This window comes from Phaethon lepturus, unplaced genomic scaffold (genome assembly GCF_000687285.1).
Source record: "Phaethon lepturus isolate BGI_N335 unplaced genomic scaffold, ASM68728v1 scaffold288, whole genome shotgun sequence".
In the NCBI taxonomy this organism is placed as follows: domain Eukaryota; kingdom Metazoa; phylum Chordata; class Aves; order Phaethontiformes; family Phaethontidae; genus Phaethon; species Phaethon lepturus.
The window spans coordinates 101,935-129,337 of record NW_010555327.1 but is presented as its reverse complement, the minus strand read 5'-3'; the positions used below and the strand labels follow the sequence as shown (position 1 = coordinate 129,337).

At 34.6% G+C, this 27,403-nt stretch overlaps 1 protein-coding gene across 1 annotated transcript in view; it reads left to right on the top strand.

Annotated features, from left to right (window-relative positions):
* The first annotated feature begins 939 nt into the window (after positions 1–939).
* ZZZ3 (zinc finger, ZZ-type containing 3) overlaps positions 940–27,403 on the top strand; it is a 32,627-nt gene continuing 6,163 nt past the window's right edge. The window contains exons 1-8 of the mRNA XM_010292108.1: positions 940–2,450; positions 17,218–17,356; positions 18,774–18,921; positions 19,004–19,122; positions 19,424–19,495; positions 19,678–19,779; positions 20,756–20,851; positions 25,238–25,390. Of these exons, the coding sequence (XP_010290410.1) occupies positions 940–2,450; positions 17,218–17,356; positions 18,774–18,921; positions 19,004–19,122; positions 19,424–19,495; positions 19,678–19,779; positions 20,756–20,851; positions 25,238–25,390 (2,340 nt within the window). The remainder of the gene's footprint in view (positions 2,451–17,217; positions 17,357–18,773; positions 18,922–19,003; positions 19,123–19,423; positions 19,496–19,677; positions 19,780–20,755; positions 20,852–25,237; positions 25,391–27,403) is intronic.

The following is a 27,403-nucleotide window of genomic DNA, read 5'->3' as shown; positions in this document are numbered from 1 at the left end:
CTCAGAGGAGATTACTGACAAGATAGAGCCAGAGTTTTTGATCATGTAAATGATGCAAAATTAGGGGAGGTCCCACCTGGGTATAAGAAAAAAACATTTTCAGTATAAGAGCAATTAAACACTGGAACAGGTTGCCCAATATCTGTACTTGGAGATTTTTAAGACCCAGATGGACAATATCATATGTATCTAAATCTGAATTTAGTCTTGATGTTCATTTGAACAGGAGGTTGGACCAGATTGCATCCCAAAGTCTTTTCCAACTTGAATGATTTTATGATTCTGATGCAGGCATATATTTTTTTAGTTAATTTCTACTATTAATTATTAACTATTATTATATTGGTGTAATTTAGTTTTTTTAATCCCCTGTTAAATTAGAATTGCAGTTCTGTTTTGTTATTTATAAGTGATTTGTCCCTTTTTTAAGCAACAAGTGAGCAAGCAAATGCAATTTGTTTTCCTCCTTAGTATGTGAAACCATGTAACTGGAAAGTGTGGGATATTAAGTGATTTGATACCTCTCATTTGACCAGACCAACCTAAATAATAATACCAATACATTGTATCATAGGTACAATACATAGTAACTGGGCCTAACTAGAGCGTTCTTGCCTTACATAAGGCATAAATGTGAACAACATTCATACATCGGTACTAGAGCCAGAACAACCGCAAATACTAAGTCAGCTACTTTGTGGCTTAGATGGAAAACTTTTTTAATGCCTTAATTTATTTGTGCAGAAAGAAGTGGTATTAACACATTGCATAGGCATATTCAGTTTTACATTAGGTACATTTGTGACGTTATATTCTTCAAATTTGCTATGTGTGTAGATGTTTTTAAAATACTTTTTTTCTGACTGTTTTGTTTACATCTTTTCGAAGGTTTCCCAATGAGTGGATCATGATGAACATACTTTAGGGACTTGCCATAGTATGGCTGCTTCTCGATCTACTCGTGTTACAAGATCTACAGTGGGTTTAAATGGTTTGGATGAAAATTTCTGTGGTAGAACATTAAGAAACAGGAGTATTGCTCATCCAGAGGAAGTTTCACCCCATCCTCAAATACGATCAAGGTCACCAAAGAAGAGGCCAGAGTCTGTCCAAACTCAGAAGGGAAGTAATGGTGGAAGAACTACTGATTTGAAACAACAGAGTGCTCGGGAATCATGGGTGAGCCCTAGAAAGAGAGGGCTCTCTACTTCAGAAAAAGATAATGTTGATAAACAAACTGTGGAAAATTGTGAAAAAAAACAAGCAGAACCTGTTTCACCAGTTTTGAAAAGAATTAAGCGCTGTTTACGTTCAGAGGCACCCAACAGTTCAGAAGAAGACTTGCCTACTAAAACAGAGAAGGAATCATTGGAGCATAAAAGCTTAGTGTCGGACAATGATGCAGTCTCCACAGGGACTAAGCGAGCTTGTCGATGTCTTATATTGGATGATTGTGACAAAAGGGAAGTTAAAAAGGTGAATGTCTGTGCAGAAGGATTTAATAATTCTGCAGTAGTTGATGAGATAGCAGGCTATCAGACTGTCAATGGAGTTGGTGAGAGAGACTCAAATTCTCTTAACTGTGATGACTGTCAGCTTGATGGGAACATTAAGCAAAACAGTGCTGGTTCCTGTATGCCCAAGGACAAAACAGTAGCAGAAAACGGAAACTCATTTGCCCATTCTTCGTTGTTGCTTAATAGCAGCAAGGAGGACAGTGTTGTAGACCATTATGTGCCTTGCACAAACTCTCAAGAACAGGTAAAGTTAGAGGACCACAAAACAATAAATGACTGCTTGCCTGAGGAGCATGCTAATCAGGCAGATGAGCCAGCTACAGGGTCCTTTTCTGAAATCCAGTCATCTTTGTTAAGAGATTCGGAGGAGGAGGTAGATGTTGTAGGAGATAGTAGTGCCTCTAAGGAACAGTGTGCTGAAAACACCAATAGCAACCCGAATACTCATCATGACAGTGCATCAATCTCAGGTGAACCTGAACCACATTCTTCAGTGCTGGACTGTGTTTCAGCTCAAACGACATCTGTGTTGGAACTTCAAGAACACAGATATACATTGAGAACTTCACCACGAAGGGCTGCCCCTGCTAGAAGCAGCCCTACTAAAAATAACTCTCCTTGTAGAGAAAACGGACAGGTAGAGGAAAATAATCTTAGTCCCACTGAAAGGAATGTCCCTGTAGGTATTAATAATATCAATGGATCTCCCAAAAAGTCTGAAGAAATTAAACAGAATGAAAAAGAGAGAAATTGTAATACAGGAGATCGTGGGAGTGATGGACTAAGAAAGCCACTTTCTGAGGCTAAGCTTGTTGCTGGATACGTACCATCTGCCAAAGAGAGTGCCAACATCCACACTGCAGAGGATGATGAGGAAGAGCCTGATGTGTATTACTTTGAATCAGATCATGTGGCATTGAAACACAACAAAGAGTATGTGTAACTATGGTAACCATGAATTCTGCTTTTGTTTCTTACCAAAAATATATAAATTAATAGATATTTAAAGTAATTCCACTAAAAATTAAGTGCTTTATAATTTTCATACTCTTCAGTCTTCATTTTTCTTCCTTGTTTCTACCGCAAACAAAATTAAACTCTATTTAATATGCAGTATGGTACAGCAATGTGGTTTATACATTTCTAGCAATATGAATTTTTTAGCCAGAAATTGTGTTTTGTTTTTTTAAACACATCTGTTATCTCTTTTCTCTAAAAAACTAGCTGGAAAGAAAACCAAAGGGATTATAATCCTTAATTAGAGTTTAGTTATTCATCAGCATATCCGATAGGCACAGCACATGCACGTTATGAAATTATCATTCTATTGTACATAGACTTTAAAGGTAGATACCTATTTTCAGAGTGTCATGAGAAGGAATTCTTACTGTGTTAAGGAAGATAAATTGATCAAATGCAGCAATTTGAGAAGTTTCTCCAGAGTAAATTATGTCTACATGGCTGTTTATATTCATTAAATGTAAATATATACATGTTCTACTTATTCTTAGAAAAGGGTACTAACTTGTTTTTGTGTTTATCATCTGAATGTCTGTAAGTAGAACTGTGGTAATCGTACATTTGTGGTAACTGTGAAAGAGAGTCTTGAAACAAAAGGGCAATTTTCTCAGTGGAGAAAGTATACTTGGAGAAAACTTGTCTTCAAATGATAGATTGGGTCACGGTTTTTATTGCACAGTCTTTGTAATGCCGTTTTGAATTCTGTTTTCTGCTGTTTAGTAGATGTTCTACATTTTGTTGTGAGAACTGAAATGCAGATGATCTTCAGTTTGCTTCATATGAGGAGTTAAACCACTGCTAGTAGTTTCTGTAAATAATCACGGCACAACTGTTACGAATATGGGCCACAAGGCACAGCTGATTGTTTAATCCAGCAGAAGTTTGTCTGGATTTTTGATATTAAGAGTTGCATTATTTTTATAATGAAATTTTGTTCAATATTGGATATGAATAAATTATTTTAATCAGGAAAAAATGTGAATTATAGCATGGTTCAGACAAACTATGATTTCAAAATAATGATAAAATATTTGCAGTTTCAGGCATCAGCCCAGAGTGTATGGACACTTTTCCTGGTAGATAGAGAGAAGATCGCCGTTTCCTAAATTATAAATGGAAAAAATGGACTGTTGTCTTCTGATGTGTTTTAGATGGTTTTGTATCTGTATGTAGGGTGACTTTACTAGTAATGTTAGTACAAAGATACATTAGTAATGTATCATCTTTATTTTGGTATTTATTAGGAAAAGAATTAGATCATATCAGATTTTTAGATGTAGCCTCAATTTTTACTTCTTTTAAATTAAACATTACAAATGCACAGTTTTTAAAAATCAAAATCTACCGTTGGATATAAATGCTGTAAGAATAACAGTAATTTTTTTCTATTCTTTCAATTAAACACAGATTTAAATTGTTGAAAAATTTCAAGAACGTGCCCTAGTGTTAGTTTTTGAAGATACACGATTGCTCTGAAGAAAGGACTAGTTGTTGTTTAGATTGGCAGAGTTTGTAAGAGCTTTTTGGGGAGCTTTTAAAATTGCAACTAGGACTTGGGAGCTTGCTACTAACTCGCTGCTTGAATGCAGAATTCCAAAAGAAACTGCTGTTATTTTTATCCTATCTTATGTTTTATTGATTTTTGGTGGCAAAAAAAAATCAAAGCTAGAATTCTCTTCTAGATCAAGAAAGAATAATTTCTACTTTTCAGAAGGGAGGCATGCTGCTGAAGGTAGCGTTAGCTGGATTTTTTTTCCCCCTTTAAAAAAAGGTTGATATAATTGGAAATTTATTGGGCAGTCTTTTGTTTTTGTTTATATTTGCAAAAAAAAATAAATCTAGTATTCTGATGGTATCACTTGGTAATAGGAACCTTCTAAAGAACTTAAGTCTGTATTTTGATATTTGAGTGTATATTTTGATATTAGAGTGCAGTTGTCCTTTATCCAGAACTTCGTTGTTCAAGAGTTAATCAAATACAGTGCACTTTACATCCTTTTTCAGATTTGACAACGCTCGTTAGAGGATACTCCTAATTCATGTGTTACTGTTCTTGAATAGTGTCTTAATTATACCCTTGTTTAATCTCATTTGGTGTTTATTTTCTAAAATGTTAAAAAAAAGTTTTTAGCAGAAATGTTTTCCCTGATTAGTCAGATGCAAAGAATTCCAGGTTTCCCATGCTGTCTGGTAAAGGCTGTTTGCTTTGCCTGTAATATTTCTGGCTAAGCAGAGTATGCTGATCTTCTGCTTACCGCATCTTCAAATGGTATAGACCTTTGTTTTTCTGTCCTTCCATCAGTTTGTGATTAATGTGATTAATTGTCTTTATGGATTATTTTTTCTCTGGTTTATATTTCTGTTCTCTTTTAAAGCAAATTCAGAGAGACATCAGCATCTCGGCTAGGTTGAGGATGCAGATTTCTCCCAAGAAGGCATTAATTTCATTCTTTGGATGTTCCACAGCAGGGAAAAAAAAGCTATGTTCCTCTGTGTTGTAGAAGCAATTTGATATGTCTGTAAACGTAGGTTATTTCTTGTTATATTACACAGATTGTTGATACACACATTCATACAGCTGATTTTCAGTCTCCAAGAAATTGTTCTAATATTGATAAAATACAAATATACCAAAACCTTCAACAGCTGTTGATAAGACTTGCTATAATTGTGGTATTTTTGCATGAATTTTGTTGGTTTTTTGAGTGTCATGTTTAAACATTAATATATTAATATTTCTGGTAAACCTGGATGATATAATAGAAAAAATTATAATCACAGAAAGCAAATTATGGAATATTATTATTCAGAGAGAAGGCTGAAATGATGGATGTTCCACAACCTCTTTAATAAACTAGATCCCTTCTACAAAGACAGATCTGAGATCTCTAAACAGAAATTTTATTGCAACATAGACATTCATGTAGATAATAACATACTGATCTAGGGGGTTGTATAATTGTAAATTATACTATACACTAAATTGTAAAGTATTGTTAATGTTAGTTTTTTGTTATTACACACGCAATTTGAATTTTTGTGTATTATAATTCCTCTCAGAAAAATATGGTTTGGTGCATATTTGAGAATTTTCCTTATATGTTCTAGCTCAGAAACCTTCACATTTTCTCTTGAGATATTTTCATCAAAACTGAACTTGTTGATTTAAATCTTTTTACACTGCTTAATTTTATATGCTTTGCTTAGTGTTTTGCATATGTCTTTCCTCAGGAGTTCCTTGTATCTCTTTGCTGTATCTTTTTATAGTTTAATTCTGTGTTACAGTGCAGTAGCTTACTTTAATCTTCTATCATATGCAATATTTTTTTCTCAGTATGTTTTCCCCTTTGCCCAGTGTTTCATTTAGTGCCCTATTTTCTTTTTTTTTTTTTTTCCTTCTTCCTCTATACTTACTCTCTTCAGAGATTTGCAATGTTTAGCAGGTATTAGGTTGCATGAGGGAAGTTTTTTTTAAGACTTAGCTCTGAGTTCTAGATGAAAATGTAATGAGTATGGATTTATTTTAATATACAGGTAATTCAGATAATCTAACATTGCTTTGTAGTGATGTCACATAGCTATGAGTAAGTAATATTATAGAATAAGTTATCCTCCTGTATTGTTTTTATTTGTTATTATTTTATTTATATTATTTTGTCTTTCTCTCATTTTCCTATGAGACATACAGTTTTAGCTGAGGAGACTTTAGTGGTTATGTTGTTTCATCCTAAGGAATAAAGGGAATTGGTATAAATCAAGTAAATCAAGTTACTTTTGTAGTAGCAGTTTTAATCCATACTGGGGTCAAGAAGGTTACGAGATGCAACTATTTTGTAAACATGTAACCTCTGAGTACATTATAGACTATATCATCAACATAGAAGAATTGAAGTATATGTTTTTAGTGTGGAAGAATAATAGAAGTTAATATTTTAAACATTCATATGTGCCATGTATATTAGATTACAGTGTGTTTTAATTCATCCTTTGTTCCACACAAGAGTGGTGCAGCATATGGTGATATATTTCTTAAAGTACCTATTGATGTAAAACTTAAACATATGGAAAATTGGTACTTTTTTCAGAGAGTAGTTTCTATTGTCTGGTAGATTGGTCTGTGTTCTTAGGAAGTAACAAAATCAAATCGGCTCTAAGTAATAATCTCATTTCATGTAGAAGCTGAATGCTGCAACTAGGTCATCTGCAAAATAGAAATATAATGGGAATCAATTAGAAACTTCTTATATGAGTTTCTGATCAACTGTATTTTGATATTGCAAATAATTGTGTTATTAAAACATTGTGACAAGTGTAACAGGCATACAACCACACTTAATGAAATCCTCATTATATTTTACACTACCTTAAAATATTAAGTATTTTGAGAATTTTGTTTTCTCGCCAGCATTGTTCTTTTGTCATGTGTTATAAGATCATTTCTATTTATAAATATTTGTTAAAGTTGAAAGTGATGCAAAATTATTGTGGGACTAAAGGTTTAGTTAAGAGTATTTTTGTCTCATAATTACATAAACTATTCAATAGACACTAAATAATAAGAGTTCTTAATTTGCAAGAGAGAATGCCTTGGGCATGTGCTGCATATGCTTTTCTTTCTCTAGTAATAGGTTTACTCTAGGAGCCCTTAAATGTGAAGCACCTTTGTCAAATTAATTTTTCTTTCTCTGAACATAATTATCTTGCTGTCAACCACAGCACAATCCTACTGAACAGCACTATGAAATACAGTGCAATCTTCATTTAAGTAATGCAACCTGTGGAAAACAAAGCTTGATTTCTTCTGGATTTGTGTCCTTTCATCCTTGAATTCTCTTCTCTCCTGATTTGCCCGATACCTACTTTCCTTTTTCTGCCTACACGTCCAACAATCCTCCCTGTCCTGGAAAAAGGAATGTGACCTCTCCAGCGCAGAGCTGCTTCCCGTCTGGCTGGCTTGGTAGTATGTCTGAATGTGTGTGCTGGTGGATTGAGTGGAGAATGTGAAGAGTAACAGTTGAATTGTTGCCCTTCTCTTGTAGAGACAGTAGTTACAGTCTCTCCCCCTTCCCAAACTGCCAGTTTTTAAAGAACATACAGGCACTTAACTTGTCTTTCCAACTTTTTTGATCAACATGGATCAAAAATCGGGGGGGCAGGGAATGCACAAAGTTAAAAAAAAATAAACTTACTATTAGTACAGGAAAAGCTAGAAACTTTTCTCACCTGTTCATTTGGAAATGCGTACCATTTGTAAGGATCCTCATTAGTAAACTCATCTAAACTGGAAAACTAAGTATTACTAAATAATAAAAATGGTTTTGAGGTGTAGGAGATATCAGTTGAAAACAAAATCGAATGCCATAGGAAATTCATAGTCCTGATTTAAAAAAAAAAAAAAAAAAAAAAAAGAGAAGAGAGAGAGAAAAAGATAGGGTAGTAATGTATTCACCCAGCACAGCTGTGTGTGGAGTAAGGCTCTGGCTGTTTGTTTGGCTATGCATACAAGGGGCACTTAACAAAGTGGTGAGCTGTGGTTATACCAGTTACACCATTGTAAAGTATGTCTAGTGGGACACAGAATAAATTATATTACTGTAATTCCCTACCTCGTAGGGATGTACAAGCATTTCACTAAAATATTAATAAGCATAATGATGCCACCAAGAAAAGAAGAACATAGTGACTGGCACATGCTGTGAGAACGTGGGTATCTTTACTCTTCAGTTTTAACTAACCTAGCTTGAAATTACTCCATTACCAGTCTTAAGTATGTGTTCTGGTCTTACATGAAGTTTTGACAGCATCTCTATCATGAACTACAAAACTGGCTGTCAGTATCTCTTAGAAAGGAATTGTACGAGCAGGACGTATTAATGCTTGTTTTGGTCTCAGCAGTAAGTTCTAATCAAGGTAGGTGTTTCTCTGGTACTAGAAGATACTTACATGCTATTTTGAGAGTAGGAAAGATCCTACTTTTTGGTTCCCTTTAAATTTTGTCATTGGTAGGAATAGCCATATGGTTAATTTTTCATTATTGCACATCTTTATTTTGCTTTGCATAGTTGAAGGTGAAGATGTGCTGTTGTTTTGTATAACAACCTTTGAAAGTTTTATGCTTCCTAAGCCAAGGGCCAGCTGTGTGTATCATAGTGAGTAATAATAAAAATACACATTTTACTAATTTTCTTCCTTATTTCTAACTTTTCTTCCCCTTCTTTAGCCAAAAAAGATTGAGTGAATACTTCCTTGTATTGCTGTTCGAACATTCAGCTTCTCAAGATTGTATGTCATGTTCTTGTAATCCAGTTATAGTCTTCAGATATCACTGTAACAGAATACTTTGAAGGAATATGTTAATTTGTTCCTACAGCAAGAATATACATGTGAATAATTGGGGAGAGGGGTGTCTTGGGTTTTAGTGAAAACCTGCATTAATGTAGAGTGAGTTGAAGGAGTTCAGTAATGGGCATTGTCAACTTTCTCAGATTTTTTTTGTTCAGAGGATTTGTGGGCAGCTGACTCACTTTCCCAGTAACATGGGCTGCTGATACTTGTCTCTGGAAGAAAGCCTCTTCAGAACGGTTGCATTCCCCAGGATCTTTTTAGAGAAGAATATCCTAAGTGGAGATACTGGAGGAATCTGTGTGGTATTCTCTCTCAGTAAAGGAATTGGGACCATTCTCATCCTTGGATGATGAGAAAGGAGGAGAAAGAGTTGAGGGTGTGCTGTCAGCCTTTCTGTCTGTGCCTGTTGTGAGGAAAACAATTTTACTGCCATTTCCTCCTGTCACTCCAAGCCTTGAAATTAGAGGAATGACAAGAACGTATATCATCTTCTCCACTAAATGTCACTGTCCTGCAGGCAAATACTTTCAAAAGTACAGTTAAAGGAAGATCAAAAGTCTATTAAAATGTGTTAACTAGGGTAGGACTTGAGGGATGGTGTTTTAACCTTTCATGTTGACAAGACTGAAACAAGTTACATGTTTGTTCAGAGGCACATAGTTGCTACTAAAAATTTTGAAAACTTGCTGGAAATGTAGGTATTTGGTAGAGGCGCTTTTGTACAGCTTATTTTAAATCCTATTGAGTGCGGTGGACAGCTCTTTGTAACAGTGAAGCCTATAGAAAGATATGAGTGGGCGTTCTGTTTCTGGGGCAGGGGTAAGGATTTAAGAAAGGAAGGGACATCACAAGTTCATAATCAGTAAAATGCTGTTCAGATGCTTGAAATACAAAGTCTGGAGCTGTGAAAGGTAGAAGGAAGGTAAAACTGGAGTGGAAAGTGGCTCTTTTGCATTCAGGTAAAAGACTGCAGTAGGGTTTTCTGTTTTGGTTTACAGTTTGTTGTTTTTTTTAAAATGGCCTTTTTAAGAAAATGTGCTTTTTGGCTTAGTTCTGTTTTGTTTTACATAAGTGTGTATTCTGGCCTGAGGCTAACATTCAGAAATTGTGATTTTTGTTCTGTTACTGGCATGGTAGACTTGGAGAAGCCACTTAATATATACTTTAGTTGTTTCATGTATAAATTATTTGCCTATCTTGGAAGTCTTTTAAAAGGTCTGAAGTACAAATATTAAATCTGGATAGAGAAAGTACGGTAAATTACGTGTAAAGAGGTTAAGCTACAGTGGAAAACAGTTTCATAATGAGTTGCAGAATTGGCTGTAAGTAGATTACCTTGGTCATAGTATCTAAGCATTAGGTAAGTAAGAAGCTACCACATGCTGCTTTCTTCAGGCAAATTTGCTTTTATAAGTCCTGACAGGAGTCAGTCCCTTACGCTCTTTTCCATTTTTGAAGGTAGATAAAAGAAGGGCTACTTTTCATCAGTCTGCTTCTCTGTTTCTGTCATGTGTGTTCTACAAGTCTGGCATTGAATACTGCACTCTTCCCTAGTGCAATAATAGATTTTTTTTTTTTAAATCTCATATGCATATCAGAATAATTTGTGAGAAACGCTACAGTATCAAAACTCCTGTATCGTGACGCTGGCAAAGATTTCAGGCCAAGCTTAAGAGCTGGGAGCACTATCTGATACTTCTGTACTGAAACAAACAAACAAAACACCAAACAAAAAAACACTTTGAAATGAGAAGATTCTGTTTGATCTGTCTGAAGAGATTTCTCCAGGAAGCCGATCTCTTACTACAGCTGTCTTGGGTTAAATTGGAAATTCCAAGTGCAATTAATGTTCCCCTTTTCTTTCAGTAATTTGCAGTCTTATAAACATCTTTAATATCCAGTGCTGTCTTAGCTTAGCATCTAATAAGGGATTTTTTTCTGAATCGCTCTTAGTAGACCAAAATCCAAAGTGATACATGACTATGACTAGGTATAGGAGAGCAGGTTTTAATCTGTACTTTGCTAGAGTGCCAGTAGATGGCAATAAAATAAAGACTTGCTCAGATCCTTTCGGTTACTGATAACGTACCGATTTTGTGTCACAGCTCTTGGAAATATAAAAAATAATTTTGTTTCAAAGTGGATATTTTTTCTACATGTATTTTGGCCATTGGTTATGAGAAGTGTATATTCCTTCATTTAAAACAATCCTACCTGCACAAGAAATAATAAGTATCTCGAATGTAAAATCTAAATTGCAGCATGCACGTTTTTACCTTCTAATCCCCCAGATTGATGTTACTATACTTTTTATCATATTGTCAACTATATTCACACAACTGTAGAAGTGCAATTAGTTTTGGGAGTGGGAAGTGATGACCACCAGCTGCACAGCATTTTATCAGTCAAGAAAGGACAAGTTACTTCTTAATTAGGCATCAAAGTACACATCTTTGCAAGGTGCTAAGTGATGTTTGTAAGGCAAGTATAGTTGACAAAGTCACTTTTTTTTTATTTCAAGTATTTTTTTATTTCAAGTCATTTCTGTGAGCATCCAGACAATAAATTACAGGGAACTCTCTATGCTGATTTTATTACATAAATTACAAATAATTTTATTATATAAATTACAAATAATTTCTTGCTACAGTTTCCCATTGTTAATAAGCGTCACCTTTGTCACCTGCTAACTTTATAAAACTATTTTAATACTCTGTCAACTTAAAAAAAAACCCACTGAATAGTGATCTAGTAATGATAAATACTTAAATAAGGGAAAAAATAATCATTGTGATAATCAAGTGTTTTAAATCCATATATGGTTCAGGCTAAAAGCAAATAATTTAAAACATTAATAATTAAATAAATTTAATTTAATAATTTAAAAACATTTAGCTATGTGTCTGTAAGATTGTCTGAATACTATGTGAAACTTCGAGGCAGTAAAAGTTGCATGAGTTATAAGTAAATGTGAGAATGTTCATTATATCACTGCTTCAGAGGTGATTGTGTAAGGTTAAAAAAGATGAAATGAGGATTGCACTTTGGACTGGCAAGGACCTCCTATTTATTTTAATTGAAGGGAAAATAGAAGTAATACTGCTGTTTCAGAGTCTAGCTTAAAAGTTGAGAAAATACATTATAATTATGTTGGAATATTAGATAAGGAAAGTCCAACAAATAGTGCACAGTAGTGTTTTGAGGTACCTCTTGCTAATTTGAACTTTGTGTGTAAGTTTACTTGGGATAAAGATAACTCGAGATGAAATTTCTTCATTTTTATGGGTAAGACTAATGGCAGAAAATTTGCTTATGTGTTCTTAAGGACAACGCTGATACTTAACACTTACTGCAATTTAACTGAAAAGCTTCACTTACTTATTTTATTTCATCCACTAATTTGAATTAACTACCTAAAAGTTAAAATCTTCATTTTGTAGTATCAATTTCACACATCACTCTCTCACTTAAGGTTTGAAGTCCAGTACATTCTTCTCTTGAAGAGAGAAGAAACCTTCAGAAACCATGGAGGGACTAGCCTCTGTGACTAAATGGCTCTTACTGTAATACTGAAATGAATTTTTTTAAAAATGCTCAGTGATATGGCCTCTTGTACAGGCAAGTGTTAAGTCACTTAGTATAAAAAATGAGAACTTAAGAAACACGCTATTCTTAAGGCAATTGAATCCAAGTATATACAGTGCTTTCTAAAGCTCGTTGTTAGTTCCTGATGCAAAGAAAATAAAATCTGTGTTGTAACTCTGGGTACTTAGCTCTGGAACTGTAAACAGTAGTATCACAGGACAGAAAGAGTAGGGGGAAAAAAGCATCTTGTAAGTAGATCTCAGAAAACTGGATCAAAATGGAAATGGGTCTCAATAAGGTACTAGCTATGCTATTTTCAAGTTTTCAAGCTCCTCAAGAGAGGAGGCTGCTGCGTCCCTAATCACTATTAGTACAAGGTTCATGGAAATGAATAGTGCAATAACTAATTGCTTATGGCAGGACTTCCAGAAATATGTCTCTGCTAGGTGATAATTATTTTACAGAGCAATCCAAAAGAGTGGAGTAGTTATCACTGCAGCAGAACAACTGAATCAGCAGGTATCTCTATTGATCAGTATCAATCTTCAAGAAGTGGCTTTCCTTTTTTAAATACTGGTCCCTCAAAACCTCATTTTAATCAAGGTTTTTTTGGCATAGAGATACTGCAACTGTTTCTATATTCTACTGAATTATTCAGGTGTTCATCTGGAATATTCCCTGGCTTTTAACATGATTTAAGAAATTACAAGAGTGTTTTAGTACTTGGATTGTGGAAACAGAATTACATTCTTTAGAATGAAAATTTTCCTACGAAGAAAACTGTTTTGGGCTTTGTATATGCTAACAATTTTGTAATTAGAACTGAGAAAAGTGTAACTTCAGGCAGTGTAGGGGATATGATGGACTGTTATTAGTCAAACTGCATATTTAGTTGTATGAGTTTGTTTTGTTTTGGCAGAGGATGTGAAAAAATTTTCTTTGCCAATTCCTCACAGAACTTTCAGAGAAAATTATGTAACTGTAGCTAGATAAATTAAAGATGGTTGCTCTCTGATTGCCTCATTGAAGGATAGAGCCAGTTTTGCAGCAGACTAGTGAACAAGGTTCCAGTTACTTTCTCTTCACCTTCATTAGGCTTTTTCAATTTTGGAGAGTGTTAGCACAACTGCAGGAGGTAGTTTGAATCACAATTATTGTGCTTATTTACGAAGAACCTTGGAAGATGGATAGTAGAATTGTTACCCACTTTTTTACTTATTTTTTAAAATAGTCTTGGAAATTATGCATACTGTGTCTTGCTTAATGTGGCAGAAGCATTATGTTACTGTTTGAGACTAAGAAGCCAGAACAAAGAATTTGAGAACGTGCTCACCGTATGCGTTATTTGGCTTACTGCTTTTTCAGAGTAATACAAGAGAACTAAAAGTCTGTGCAAACCTGTGAAAACAGTAGTGGTTCAAAACTTAAAAGAACATGTGCAGAAATATTATAATACATTCAGTTAAAAAGTCATGTTGGAATTTAAAAGGACGTGCAGTGGCTTGGAGAGAATGCAATAATGCAGCAAATTTAAGTACTTGAATATGGAATATGCAAACTGTGTATTTCAGGATTAGCATTTTCAATCTTGGCAATGTAAGACCATGCAAATGCACATTTTTGTGCATTTCAATACTTTTGGTATTCGCTTGGTAAAATCGGAGTCTTATTCTTGGGCTTCAGAATATATTCATTCATAAAAACTGAATATGGAAGTTCAAGTAAATAGCTCCAAGTTTATACGTGTCTTTAGCAGAGGTACAAAAAGATGACAGGAAATCTTTTCGTCTGAGCAGTTTGCTCAAAATCCTCTTTTTCTCTCTTGAATTATTTAATGGAATCCTAGAATCATAGAATAGTTTGGGTTGGAAGGGACCTGGTCATCTGGTCCAACCTCCCTGCAGTGAGCAGGGACATCTTCAACTAGACCAGGTTGCTCAGAGCCCCGTCCAACCTCACCTGGAATGTTTCAAGGGATGGGGCATCTACCACCTCTCTGGGCAACCTGTGCCAGTGTTTCACCACCCTCATTGTGGAAAATTTCTTTCTCATGTCTAGTCTAAATTTACCCTCTTTTAGTTTAAAACCATTACCCCTTGTGCTATGGCTACAGGCCCTGCTATCTGTGGATATATAGCACTATTATTGTTTCATGATAGTTTCATTATCATTATATACAAATTATAATAATATTATTATAATTTCATTGTAATAGTGCTATATAGCCACAGGTGAACATCATGTGACCTGTTTTTGAATGATCCTGACGTTCTTGTAATTTATGTATTTCCATGAAGACCGGAGATGTAATTTCTGAAACATTTATCTTCAAGTGCATGATCACTTCAGTGAAGTCACGTGAATGTTTTAACAAGGGAAGTAGTTGGAGTCCAGTGTTCTTGTTTTGTTTGTTATTTCTCCCCAAATGTCATTTCTTCTCTTTCAATTCAGACTTAATTATTTAAGGCCACCTCATTAGGATGAGTTCTTTCCCGCTTTACACATGTGAATCATCATTGAATTAGCACTTCATGTAAATAGCCAAAAATCTGTTGCTTTTTTTCTTCTATGTATGTAAATGTTTTTGTAAAAGTTATGTAAAAGTTACTGTTTTCTTTCAGTTTCATTTGAAAAGCAATCACTTAAATACAACTTGAATAAATGAGGTAAAATGGCTCAAGAAAAGAAAGGCAGGAATTTATTTAACATCATCTGAGGTGCAAATTTTGTGTATGCTACTGAGCCTCTGTTACTGTGACTAGCGTTAACTCCAGAGTCTTTTATAGAAGTTTTGGCACCTGTAGTTAGAAAAAGGCTTTTCTGTTGTCCAGTTTAAGTCATCTCCCCAGGTATCATTAAGCTCTTCTGTGTTGTTACAGCTGCATCTGCGTCAAACGCGTTAGCAGCCTACCTGTGTTTCATTTCTCTGGAGCGTGCAAGGCAGGCTTCTGCATAAGCAGTGCTGTCAGCCCATCTCAGCAGGGGCAGAGGTTGCCCAGCACAAAGTTAGGCAGTCGTCGGATGCTATTTGTAAAAGCGAAGCAAAGATCTTAGTTCCGCATATGGTGATTCCTGTAAGTCTGTAACAGTCAGAGCTGCAGTATCGTCTCAGGCCAATTTTGACATGCCATCACTACTTTTGTATGTTATTTCTGAAGTTCGTTTTTTTTCCCTTCAAGAATAGCCCCATTAATTATCTTGCTTTATGCAAAGTTTTTGTTTAGAAGAAACTGGAGCACTCTTCCAGTAGTTAAAATAATCCACTACTGTTCCAATATTAGTGGCCTATTTAACAAGCATTTTAGGTCTCACTTGAATATAAACCTGAATATGTACAGGCAAATTTAAATAATAATAAACTCATAATAGAATTGTATCCTACTGTTTTTAAACAATCTCCATATTCTATTTTCAAACTTCAGAACGTATTGCTATATTTTATGTTTTCAAATACCATTTGAGGGGAAAGAAAATTACCCTTTTTCATGGGGAGGCAGCAGTTTAATGTCTAGGTAGAAACTTAAATATTTCATGGTGCAAAGACCGTATTTTGCCTTGAGGCTGTTTACTTCTCTCAACTTAAAGCCTTACCCACTTAGCAGTGCAGTCAATTGAAAAACTTGCATTAGTTCAGTAACCTTTGGATCTTTTCTGTAACACATCTGAAATTCATCATGTTAGGCTTGTTTGTGTTTTAGCAATAAGAGAATAGTGAGAAAATTTATTGAAATAATGTAGTAGTGAATGGATCTTAATGATTTTAGTATACATTGGGTTGCATTTTGCACTAAACTAAAATACAGTTGTAGTATTCAGTGTCAGAAAACATTTTCATGAAAAAAGTTGATACATAATAATTTGCAACAACAGGGGCCATGAGTAACTGCACGATTCAGAAACTGAGGTGGACAACTGTAACTATAAAGCAAATAAAGGGTATTAAATGTTACTACCTATTTTTTAAAGGCTGTGTTACAATTTTATATGATTTCCTGACTCTGAGTTAGCTTTACAGAAAACAGTTTGGGAAGCATATATTATTTGGTACAGGTATGATAGACACCTCAGTGACTCTCAAATGTATCTGTTAAATAGAAAATCAAAATTGTGTGTGCATCTGGGGCGGCAGGTTTGAGGGAATGCTAGCATTTTCATTCAACTTCTGTATTCTTAGAGGAATGTCTTTCATATGTATGTATTTTGCAAATTAATTATTCCTTGGCTTATTGTTAACATTTTGCAGATTATTCTTGTATGCTGTTCGAAAATGAGCCTTATATGAAACGTTTAGATACAGTTTCTAAGTCCACCCTGTGGGTGGTTGAGCAAAATGTTAAAATTCTGTGGTAATTTGTGTTGGGGTAGAAGGAAGTCGATTTTGAAGTGGGAGAGAAATTAGGTCACTTTGTGTTTTTTTTAACTTTGTAAACAAAGCTTGTTGGTCATACCTATTGAGAATATGAATAGCTTGTCCCTGATACCATACTGTTTTAGCTAGTATAGAATTTACATTTAAAGGAAATCACTGGGGGTTTTAAATGTATATTTTAATGGTTTTATATAAATTCATCTACTACTTAAAATTTATTTAATATAATTTTTATATAATTCAGTAAAAATGTCTATGAACTGTTTCTGGTAAGCTGTGAAATCTAGTAGATACTAGTATATAATCATGGCTAGTATTTAGACTGGGGTGGTGTCACTTTTAAAGACCAATTTAGTGAGATGTTTTCCTTTGTCTCTGTAGTTATCAGAGACTGTTACAGACGATTGCTGTACTCGAGGCTCAACGTACTCAAGCAGTTCAAGACCTTGAAAGTTTAGGCAGACACCAGAGGGAAGCACTGAAAGATCCTATTGGATTTGTGGAAAGACTCCAGAAGAAGGTATTTCAGGGCTTTTCTTAAGTCTTGATAGGAATTTATATTTTTAATAACTAGTAATTCATCATCTGTAGAAATCAAAGAATTCTGTATATACTTGCATAAACATTATGAGTTTAAAGTCTTTCTCTGCTGAGCAAAAATGGCCCTTTGCTTATTAAATCCATAAGACACAGGTCATCAATGTTCTATTGGATATGCTTTCCTTTTTTTTTTTTTTTTTTTTTGGTATGTAGAAATGTAATCTTATTTCCAATTGTAATGTAGGTGTTTTAAGACAACCTGAAATCTACAGGTGACTGGAAGTACTTCATAGTAAGGCATCAGAGCAAGAATTCATAACTTTTCTCATTAGAGAAATTAAATGTTGTGCTACGAGTGAATTTTGTAGGGTACTTTTTAAAGAGCAGGAAATGTAGTTCATAGCCTAAAACCAATATGAACCCTCGAAAACATACCTGAGTTCTGGATAACATAATAGAATATTGTCTGATGGAGGAGAATTAATTTTGATATGGAAACATTTTCTTTTCAAGCTTTAAAAAAAAATTTTAGTAACAGGGATAACTGAAAAAAATGTTTAAGGCTTGAATACTTTCTTGCTGCCACATCTACGAGTGACAAACATGCTTGACCTTCTAGTCTGGTTGCAACATGTTGTATTTCAGTGAAGAATGAGGTAGGTATTTTATGGTTCCCTTTTCCTAGGTTTGTAGAGACCTAGGTTTAAAGAGAGGTCTGATGTAAGCCCATTGGTTTCAGTAGTTGTCTTTCCAGTAAGTTTTCAGATGAGTTACTAGCATGCATGATGTAATAATGATGCATTTGATAATCATTGTGTGGGGAAATACTAGCGCTAGTTTAAAGTAGCTGATGTATTCTTGTCTCCAAAGGAGTGATACTTAAGGCTGACCTTCAAATAAACTGGTGAGCTTTGCAACGTTCATGTTCTAGGCAGAAGACAGCAAAATCAATGTAAAATATATATTGATTTCTTTGATGGGAGGAGTTTAGGTTTATCAGATGATAAAACCCATAGTCCTATAGTTTTCTGTGTTAAGAAAGTTACAGATCCTGGGTAAGCAGTATGTTTAAACAAAATAAAAGACAGATAGACAGTAACAGGATATTAAAGTCAGAAACACCTGATTTCAACTGTGAAAAAGTTTTATGCTCAATAAGCCATCATTGACCATGCTGCTGCATATTTTATATGCACTGTTGTGTATTACTCTTGAAAGATATCTTCCCCTTAAAAAGACTGTATGCTTTAAAATGGCACTTTAAAAATGCTGATTTTGAATTCTACTGTTAGCTAAAAAGCAGTATCAGGTTTTCATAACTTTTCAGGATTTGTAGTTCTTTTGTTTGGATATACAGCAATGGCGTTAAATATTTTCACTTTTCACTCTTTTTTCAGGTTGATATGGGTCTTCCATATCCTCAGAGAGTTGTTCAGCTCCCTGAGATTGCCTGGGACCAATACACCACTAGCCTTGGAAACTTTGAGAGAGAATTCAAAAACCGAAAACGTAACAGTAGGAGAGTGAAGCTGATTTTTGACAAAGGTAAAAGGAAAGTGGGCATATGTTACAAGAAAGAAATTACCAGTGTGGAGGTTTAATAATTCCTTTTTTGCGTTGCTTGCAGTAGGTATACCTGCAAGACCAAAAAGTCCTTTGGATCCCAAGAAGGACGGAGAGTCTATTTCATACTCTGTCTTGCCTTTAAGTGATGGTCCAGAAGGTTCTACAAACAGTCGTCCACAGGTAGTTGTTACAAAAGGGAAAATCAAATTGTACAAAACTTCAGAATTTTTTTTTTTTTCTTTTCTAACATGGGTATGTGGGTCATCTTAACTGTTGCTTCAAACAGTTAATGGTGTTGACATTTCAGTCATATACTCAAATCAGAAAACTTATTTTTGGTTTAGGTGAATTTTATTTCAAGTTTTCATGCATTTATTTGGTTCGGGTTTGGTTTTACTTAGGTAGGAAAAGGGTTAAAATCAAGTTCCTAACTGTACTTTTTTAAATCACATATTCCATTTTATATACTGTATTTGAGCAGATGATAAGAGGACGACTTTGTGATGAGACCAAACCTGAAACTTTTAACCAGCTGTGGACTGTAGAGGAACAGGTAATGGGAAACCTATTTTGTAGCTGTGGTAACATACATGAGAATAAAAGCAACTTGTGTAATGATGTTTAAAGTACTTATAAGTTCAGTGTCATGTGTATGTAGGTATGTCTACATGTCTTTTGACAACTCATACCTCTACTAGGAAAGATGTATTTAATTTTTTTTCCCTGTTGATTTAGAAAAAACTTGAGCAATTGCTTTTGAAATATCCACCAGAGGAAGTAGAGTCCCGCCGGTGGCAGAAGATAGCTGATGAACTGGGAAATAGAACAGCAAAGCAGGTAACAAGTAAAACACTTGGAGAAGTTATCCTTCTCTCCTTGACCTTTTTTTTTTTTTTTTTTTAATTTTTTAGGAAACACTGGTAAGTGTTGAAGAGAAACCTGGATACAATCTCTGAAGTCATTTATCTCTAATTTGAGTTTTTCTTCTGTCAAAAAAAAAAAAAAATCATAAACTGAGGAGTTAAAAAAAGAGGGGTTTTTAAAATAGTGTTCATCATTAAACATAAAACTCACTTTGCTAGAAAAAAGAAGTGACTTCTTGGGACTGTTTAAGTGCTTGTGCTGTGTTAGTGATGTGAGCATCCTAGCAGCTGATACAGATTCACAAACCATTTACTTGTAGATGTCTTTTTTTAATAGCAATAAATAAAATCTAGTATCTTTTCAGAAATCAATTTTTCTTAAAAATGTAACAGCTGGGCCTGCATTTCACTAATAACAATGCAACTCTTATTTTTGACCTCAAATATAGAACTTAAAAGGTGCCCCAAAGACCATGACAAAGCTCTCAGACCTAGTTGTTCATTAGATTTTGACAGTATTTATTTCATTCTATATAGTTCTCCATACCTGAAAAATTAAAATATATGCTTACTTTATTTCATAAATAAAATGTAGAAGTGCTTTCGGTGTGCTAACTATGCATGATTTATTTGTCCTTGTTAAGAAAGAATAAGTTTAGCTTCATCTGGTAACAAACTACTAAAATTCTTTCCTTTCTATCACAATTTTTGGTAGATTTCCTGTGTACTTTTAAACAACGGTAGGTTTTTTTCTTTGAAAGCCTTGAAAGTGTCTGGAAATATTACAAATGCAGCATGGCAAGATTGGTAATGGTTAGAGTAGTTGTTGCAAAGTAGAAAATGGGGATTTCTTGTCCTTGTACCAATGTAGCAATGCTGGCAAAAGTTTGAAGTGAAGGCCTGTGTTACATTTCATCTGGTATTTAACTCTTGCATGTTGTTTTTTGTAGGTTGCCAGTAGAGTGCAAAAATATTTTATTAAACTGACTAAAGCCGGTATTCCAGTTCCAGGAAGAACTCCAAACTTATATTTGTACTCCAAAAAGGTGAGAAAATATTACAGCAGAAATTCTGTGTTTTGTTTGCATTTACATGCAAATTGAGTCTAAAACATTAATATTTTCAATCTATTTAAGTCTTGATTAGTGCTTTCTTACTAACTAGTTCCATCTTGCATGTATTTTGTAATAAACTAATCTTTTTCTTTTGCCATTAGCACTGTAGAGTGAGTTGGGTGTTACTCTAGTTTCACATCAACATCTGTTAATTACCTCTCTTGGATAATCTCAGGGACATGAAGTGTCAGAAAAGAGAACATAGCAATCAGATTGCAGGCTGAACTAACAGGATTGAATGATTGGTCTTGGGGTACTTTTTCCTCATTTGTGAGTTTACTGTAATTAATCTAGGGAGCAAAATGAGAACCTTGTTGGAAGAGGATAAGGAGCCCTATAATTAATATTGTACTGTCATCCTCTAATCAACAAAACCAAAGAAAATTATGTACAACTGAGCATACTGAACTGGCACAAGCATAGGCTTAAGACTGAAATATCATGTCTTATTTTGATTTGCAACATACATGACCATTAAAATAGAATTGTCATATTTATATGACCATTAAAATGCGGTGCTTTTCTTAATCTTGAATGGGTGAGAAAAGAGTATGGTTGTGAGAGATCTTAATTTGCAAAAGAAAAGACTATTATATTTTGATTTAAAGAATGTAGGACTTTTGGGTGCCAGTGAGGACCCTAGGCATTTTAAGAGGGCAGTCTTAGGTTTTGTGGGGGTTTTGTTTGTTGGGTGGTTTTTTTTGTTACCATTGTGATTACAAAAGTTCTTTAAAAGCTGTTACTGTGGCATTTTGTAGAGTAACATTACTTTTTTGGATCCAGGTGTCCATGATGTTTTCTGATTAAGAATAGAGTAAGCGTTAAATTAATTCTGCAAAAAGGCAAATTTGCAGATTTAGTCCCTTGAAAGTTTGGGAACAAAACTTACTGCCAGAAGGTGCTTGATAGAAGGATCTACCACAGCTCATCTCTAATGATTTAAAATGTTACACACCCACAGTTGTGTCCTAGTATTCTCTGAAGTTACTGCAAAGAATGAGTACTCGTATCAGAGGCTTTCAAGTTTGCCATCCATCATGGTAATGCCATTTTACTTTCACCAGGATTTTAATCTACTATTCTGCTCTATAAACAGAGGCAGGGAAGGTGCAGGCATGACTCTGTCTGATGCCTTGTCTATTGGAAAAGTGCTTTCTGGCAGAAGAACCAAAAAAACAACTGGAAACATTGATACCTTAAATACTGTGGTGAGATTCATCTGTTAGAACTCTAAATTACTTGTACAGTTTACCATACTGCGGGGCTAATTTCAATAGGGGTTGAAAATTTAGTTTTGAAAATTATAATCCTTTGAGTTCTTTGCGTCACCTTACTGTTTTAAATTACCCTAGTCACATGTCTTTCTCCTTTCCACTTAGTTTTATTTGGAAAGGCTGCTATTACAGAATGTGAGCAATGTTGCCAGGCAGCAGCTCATTGTATTTGATAAATAGTGGGAATATTTAATCAGTACATGTGTGACATTTTAACCAGATTTTTCACTATTTTGAACAGCAATCCATAAAGTTCTTTAATCCCACTGATGTGTGTACAAACACAGTGTAACCAAGAGTGAAACATATTTTTCATAAAATTCTTAACATTCTCCTACTAATGGTAATGCTACCATCCTACGGATTTTTCTTAAACTTATATGGAGAACAAATCTAATACTTAAGTCTGTTTTCACAGTATGATTCATATCCTTATTACCAAGTAGAGTAAGGTCATTGTGCCCTGGTTTGTATTAAGGTAGCATCTCCATTTTATATTTGTATCCCACGTAAGAAATATAGCAGATTAAAAGATCAAACAAATACTGTATGTAGGGGAATTGAACTCTCAGTCTGCTAATATAGCTGTCTACTTAGAGCACAGATTGACAGCACTGTACCAGGCTGTAGTTGTTCCCAGGTCTCCAATGGAGATAACATAATGTGGCAGAAAGGAAATGCACAGGGTATTGGAAGCCTGGGTCATGCTTATGCTGTGCTTGTCCTTATTTTGATACTGAGTACGCACATATGCTGTCAACTGTGGTATCTGCTTTATTGCCAATAAATAGAAGTATGAAAATTGGATGCTGATATTTAAAGCACATATCTATGGGAGAATAAAAAACACAGCTATATTTAATGTAAATAATTGTGTCAAAAGGGATGCTTCACAAGAAGGTACTTGCATTTCTCTGTGGGGATTGCCCAGGATGCTTTTTTTAAATGATTACTGGGGAGGTGAGAAGCCTTATTCAGTTCTTGAACATCTTGTTGAAGTTACTCTGTATATCTTCTCATATGGCATAATGTCTCTTCTGATAAGTAATACATTAAATTAAACAGAATGCATAAGTTTATTTTCCTGTATAACCATCATCTGCTACTGATGAAAATAAAACTGAATCAGAGATTTAGGCGTCTAGTATTCAGTTCTTTATTTATGGCTTACCATTTCCAATTCAATGCTTATATAATACCATTAGTGCACCTGCTTTTAAGCTTAATCCAGAAGATACATTTCCCACACAAAAAATTATTTTTTAACTGTCTGCTTTTATGTAGTATTTTGGTTCATGCTTCACCAGAAGAATGTTAAAAAGATAATTCAAATCCTCAGTTAAATTCCTAGATCATAACCGCATGTGTAACAGTGCTACTATTAAAGCATAGACATAGTTCTCCTTCCTTGATTTCCAGATCTGATATTGAATGCAGATCTGTTTTCTGTTAATGGTAATTTAAACCACTGTGTCAGCTCAAGCTGTACTACCATCTACCCTTATACCTGGAAGTTTGGGTGGGTTTTTGGGGGGATGGGGTGCGTGGGTGAAATCTCAAAGGAAACCAGAAAAGCAGCAAAACACAGTATGTCAGTAATCACAAGGCAGAAGGTGGAAAAATTCAACACAATGGATAGTACATTAGTCTTAGACAAAAATGTTAATTTTTATTCTATGCACTGTAGTTCTGCAGATCTGAGGTACCACCTTCCAATCGTAACTACAGGCTTAATCTCCTCCCTTAAGATTGAATGGGGCTAGTCTCAATTCCTTATATACTTCTGTCTGCGTAGCTACATTCCATCTAAGATAATTTGTGTGATCTTTGCCTTTAATTTTTAAACTGTGCACAACTGTAAAATAAATAATGTTAGGTCCCTCCTTAGAGGTTGAATCCGTCTTCAGATACAAATGGTTGTATTACAGTATTACAGGTTTGTAACTGATTTAGGAACCTGTGGGACAGAAAGTCTTGCATAAAAAGAGAAAGTATTAACTATTGTAAGTATTCCTTATGCTTTTTCTGTATGGCAGAAGCTAGAAATGGTGTAAGACAATCCTCCCTTTTACGATTATTAAAAAAAAAAACACTTTTCATACTTCTTGATTCTGATTCACAGTGTTTTTTTAAATTGGGGAATGTTAGACATTTAAGGTGTCAAAATGCTGGTCTGGAAAGTAGCTAAGTAAAAAGTTGAATCAGTTTCATTCACCCTGAATTCTTCTTTTTTGATATTTAATATTCTTCCATGGGGAATAAGTAATAGGGACTGAGTGCCTTTAAGTAATCTATTTTAAAACTGCCATGCATTCTACACCTTCAGAGAGCATTAAAGTTGAAAGGTTTTAGATGTGCACTAATGGAGTAATTTCTCTCATCTAACATTTTTTAGGTTCCTTTTCCCGTCAGTGGCAATGAAAAAGAACCTTCAGAGAGCAATTCTTTCTAACTCTCAGAAACCCCATTTATGGTGGGATGAATTACCTTTTCTCTCCCTGGACTAGGAAAAAAATCTGGACAATTAGTCTAGGCTTAGATTTCCTAAGGCACAAATTAATACAAGAGTTGATGATAAGTGGTGATGATTTTTGTTGATAAGACCATGGACTGGTCTCTTGGATCTTGGACCTGTGCAAAACTACTTCTTTGTTTAGTTTTGCACTTACACCATTCACAACTTTTGGAAGTCTTTTAATATCTTTGCACTTTGGTTCCCATTCTTCAAAACTGTACAGCTTTATTTTCTGTTTTTCTGTTGTTGTCTATCTCATTTATTTAGATGGTGGGGCTTTTATGGTAAGGGCTCTTTCTTACTGGGTTCTTACCAAAGTGTTGCACTGTTCATCTGATTTCACTTGTTATGGAGGGGGGAAAGCCCAGCTGTATGAGGCTCTGGTAGAGAGGTTTAACTCAAAATAATTGGAAAGATTATAGACTATTTAGTGAAAAAGAGAAAATTTCTGGCACAGTTTTATTGATGAAGATTACTTAAATAATAACCAAGGGATGTTTTTAAAAGTATATCATTTTTTCACTGTAGTCATCAAGTAGACGGCAGCATCCTTTAAATAAACATCTTTTCAAACCTTCAACTTTCATGACATCTCATGAACCTCCAGTTTATATGGATGAAGATGATGACAGATCCAGTTTTCACAGCCATATGGATACTGCAGCAGAAGAGGAAGTATCGGTATGTCATTTAAATCAGTCAGAGAATGTCTCGCTTAGTGTCATTTTAACCTTGTTTAATGAATAATATGAGGATTAAGCATCTTTGCCATAAAATAATCAAGTAAGTATTAAATTGTGGTAAGATTCATGAGCCATTTTCAATTATAAACACAGCATTAATACAAAGGTGCCCAATTGCAGAAAATTTAGACCAAGCAGAAAGGAAGTATTTAAAAGAAGTAATACACAGTTTTGTCCTGACATATCTCTAAGAAATTTTAGTTTTCAAAAAGTGATCTGACATGAGATCAGTTTGAAAATCATATAAACTACATTGTTATGATTCTGGTTAAAGACGTGTTGTATTAGAAAAGTTATATAGAGCCCTGGTAAAATTTGAATGCTATTGGCATCATTGCTTTTTGTCTTCCTTCACTGACTGAATTAATTATGGATTTTTTTAAACTAAATAGACTGAGTCATCAACAAGCAAATCTATGTGTTCTTAGAGGCAAATCGTAGTAGACATCCTAACCCAGTGTATTATTACATCGTGTAGTGTTCAACTTTTCTAATTTATCACATGCAATGTCTTTCCCACTTCTGTATAGAGGGTTATATCCTACCGCTAGGATGCTGGGCAAGATTCACATCTGTTGTGAATCACTGTGGCTTTACTGTGCTTAGACTGAAGAACCTGACTTGTGGGGTTTTTTTTGTGAGCCTAGTGACATCTTTTGTTGAAAAACTTGATGCATTACAGAAATATTAAGGCCACCCAGCATAAGTCCATTAATTTTCTTTATTGACTTTTTTACATGCACTATATAACCTTCCTTAAATTATTAAATTTGTTTAAATCTATTACTCAGTCTTAAAGCCCATCTTCACTCACGTTCTGTATTCTCTCTCCAATGGTCTTTTGGTTCATCTACAGACATTCCTGGTAACTTTGCATATTCCAATAAGAAACTTAAAAGGCCTGGAAAGAAAAATGCATATTAGAAGAGATACAGATTACTGTTCTTTATCTCAGTGGAACTGTTCTTGAGCAAACATTCTTTCATTCTGTATTGTTATTAAAGAAATATTTTCTAACCGTTCTGAATATTTTCCTAAAATATTTAGGTTTTGCTATGGTGTCCTAACCCTAATAAATATAGGCACCATAAATTAACTGGGATTTATTTGATGCTGGTTCACTTTTTTGCAATGATAATGGTGGACTTCCCCCCACCCCCCTTTTTTTTTTTTAAAGTTGGCTTAATGTTTTCTTTGTTCATTACTGCAGCATTTCCATATGGATATATTTCTGGCTTGCAGTAATGTAGAAAGACACAGGTGAGCTCAGTTACCAAAAAGATCCCCATTATCAGTGCAAAATAGAAGCAATTTGCAAGAAAAAAGAGATCATGAACTATATTCAAAATCGTCCAGGATTCTGTTCTAATGTTAAAAGTCAGATCTCTTAGTGACGGTCACTGTCTTGGAGGAAAATACTTTGCATGACCGTGGTGGGGAAGAGATTCATTCTAGCAAGAAAATTATAGGAAAAGTTGTCTGTGAGTTCTTTGTTCCCCTGTAAAGAAAAGATTTATGCCTGTCATCTTGACTGGCATACCTGTACCTGGAAAATTGTTTTAGTATAAATGAGTTATTCCCAAGTGAAGATCCTCTATTCCCAACAGAGTGAATTTGCTTTTCTGTTGCGATTACTTCATTTTGTGAGTAGTCTAATTATTCTACAATACAACTACATACTATTCTGGAATGAAGTGTCCACACAGGGAGCTATTATAGTGTCGTTTATTCAGTATACAGTTACTTTGTGCCAGGCAGTTATTCTCAGAAAAACTTTTGGGTTTGCATGGAAGGTGAATCCCTTAAGAGAATGTCACTTATCACCACACAATTTAATCATGTCATTTAACCTTGATTTTTCTGAACATTTGCATGAACGTCTGTCTGAACATCTAGTCCTTTATATAGGTTCGTAATTGCAATTAAATAATTGATAAGGTCTTTAGAAGTT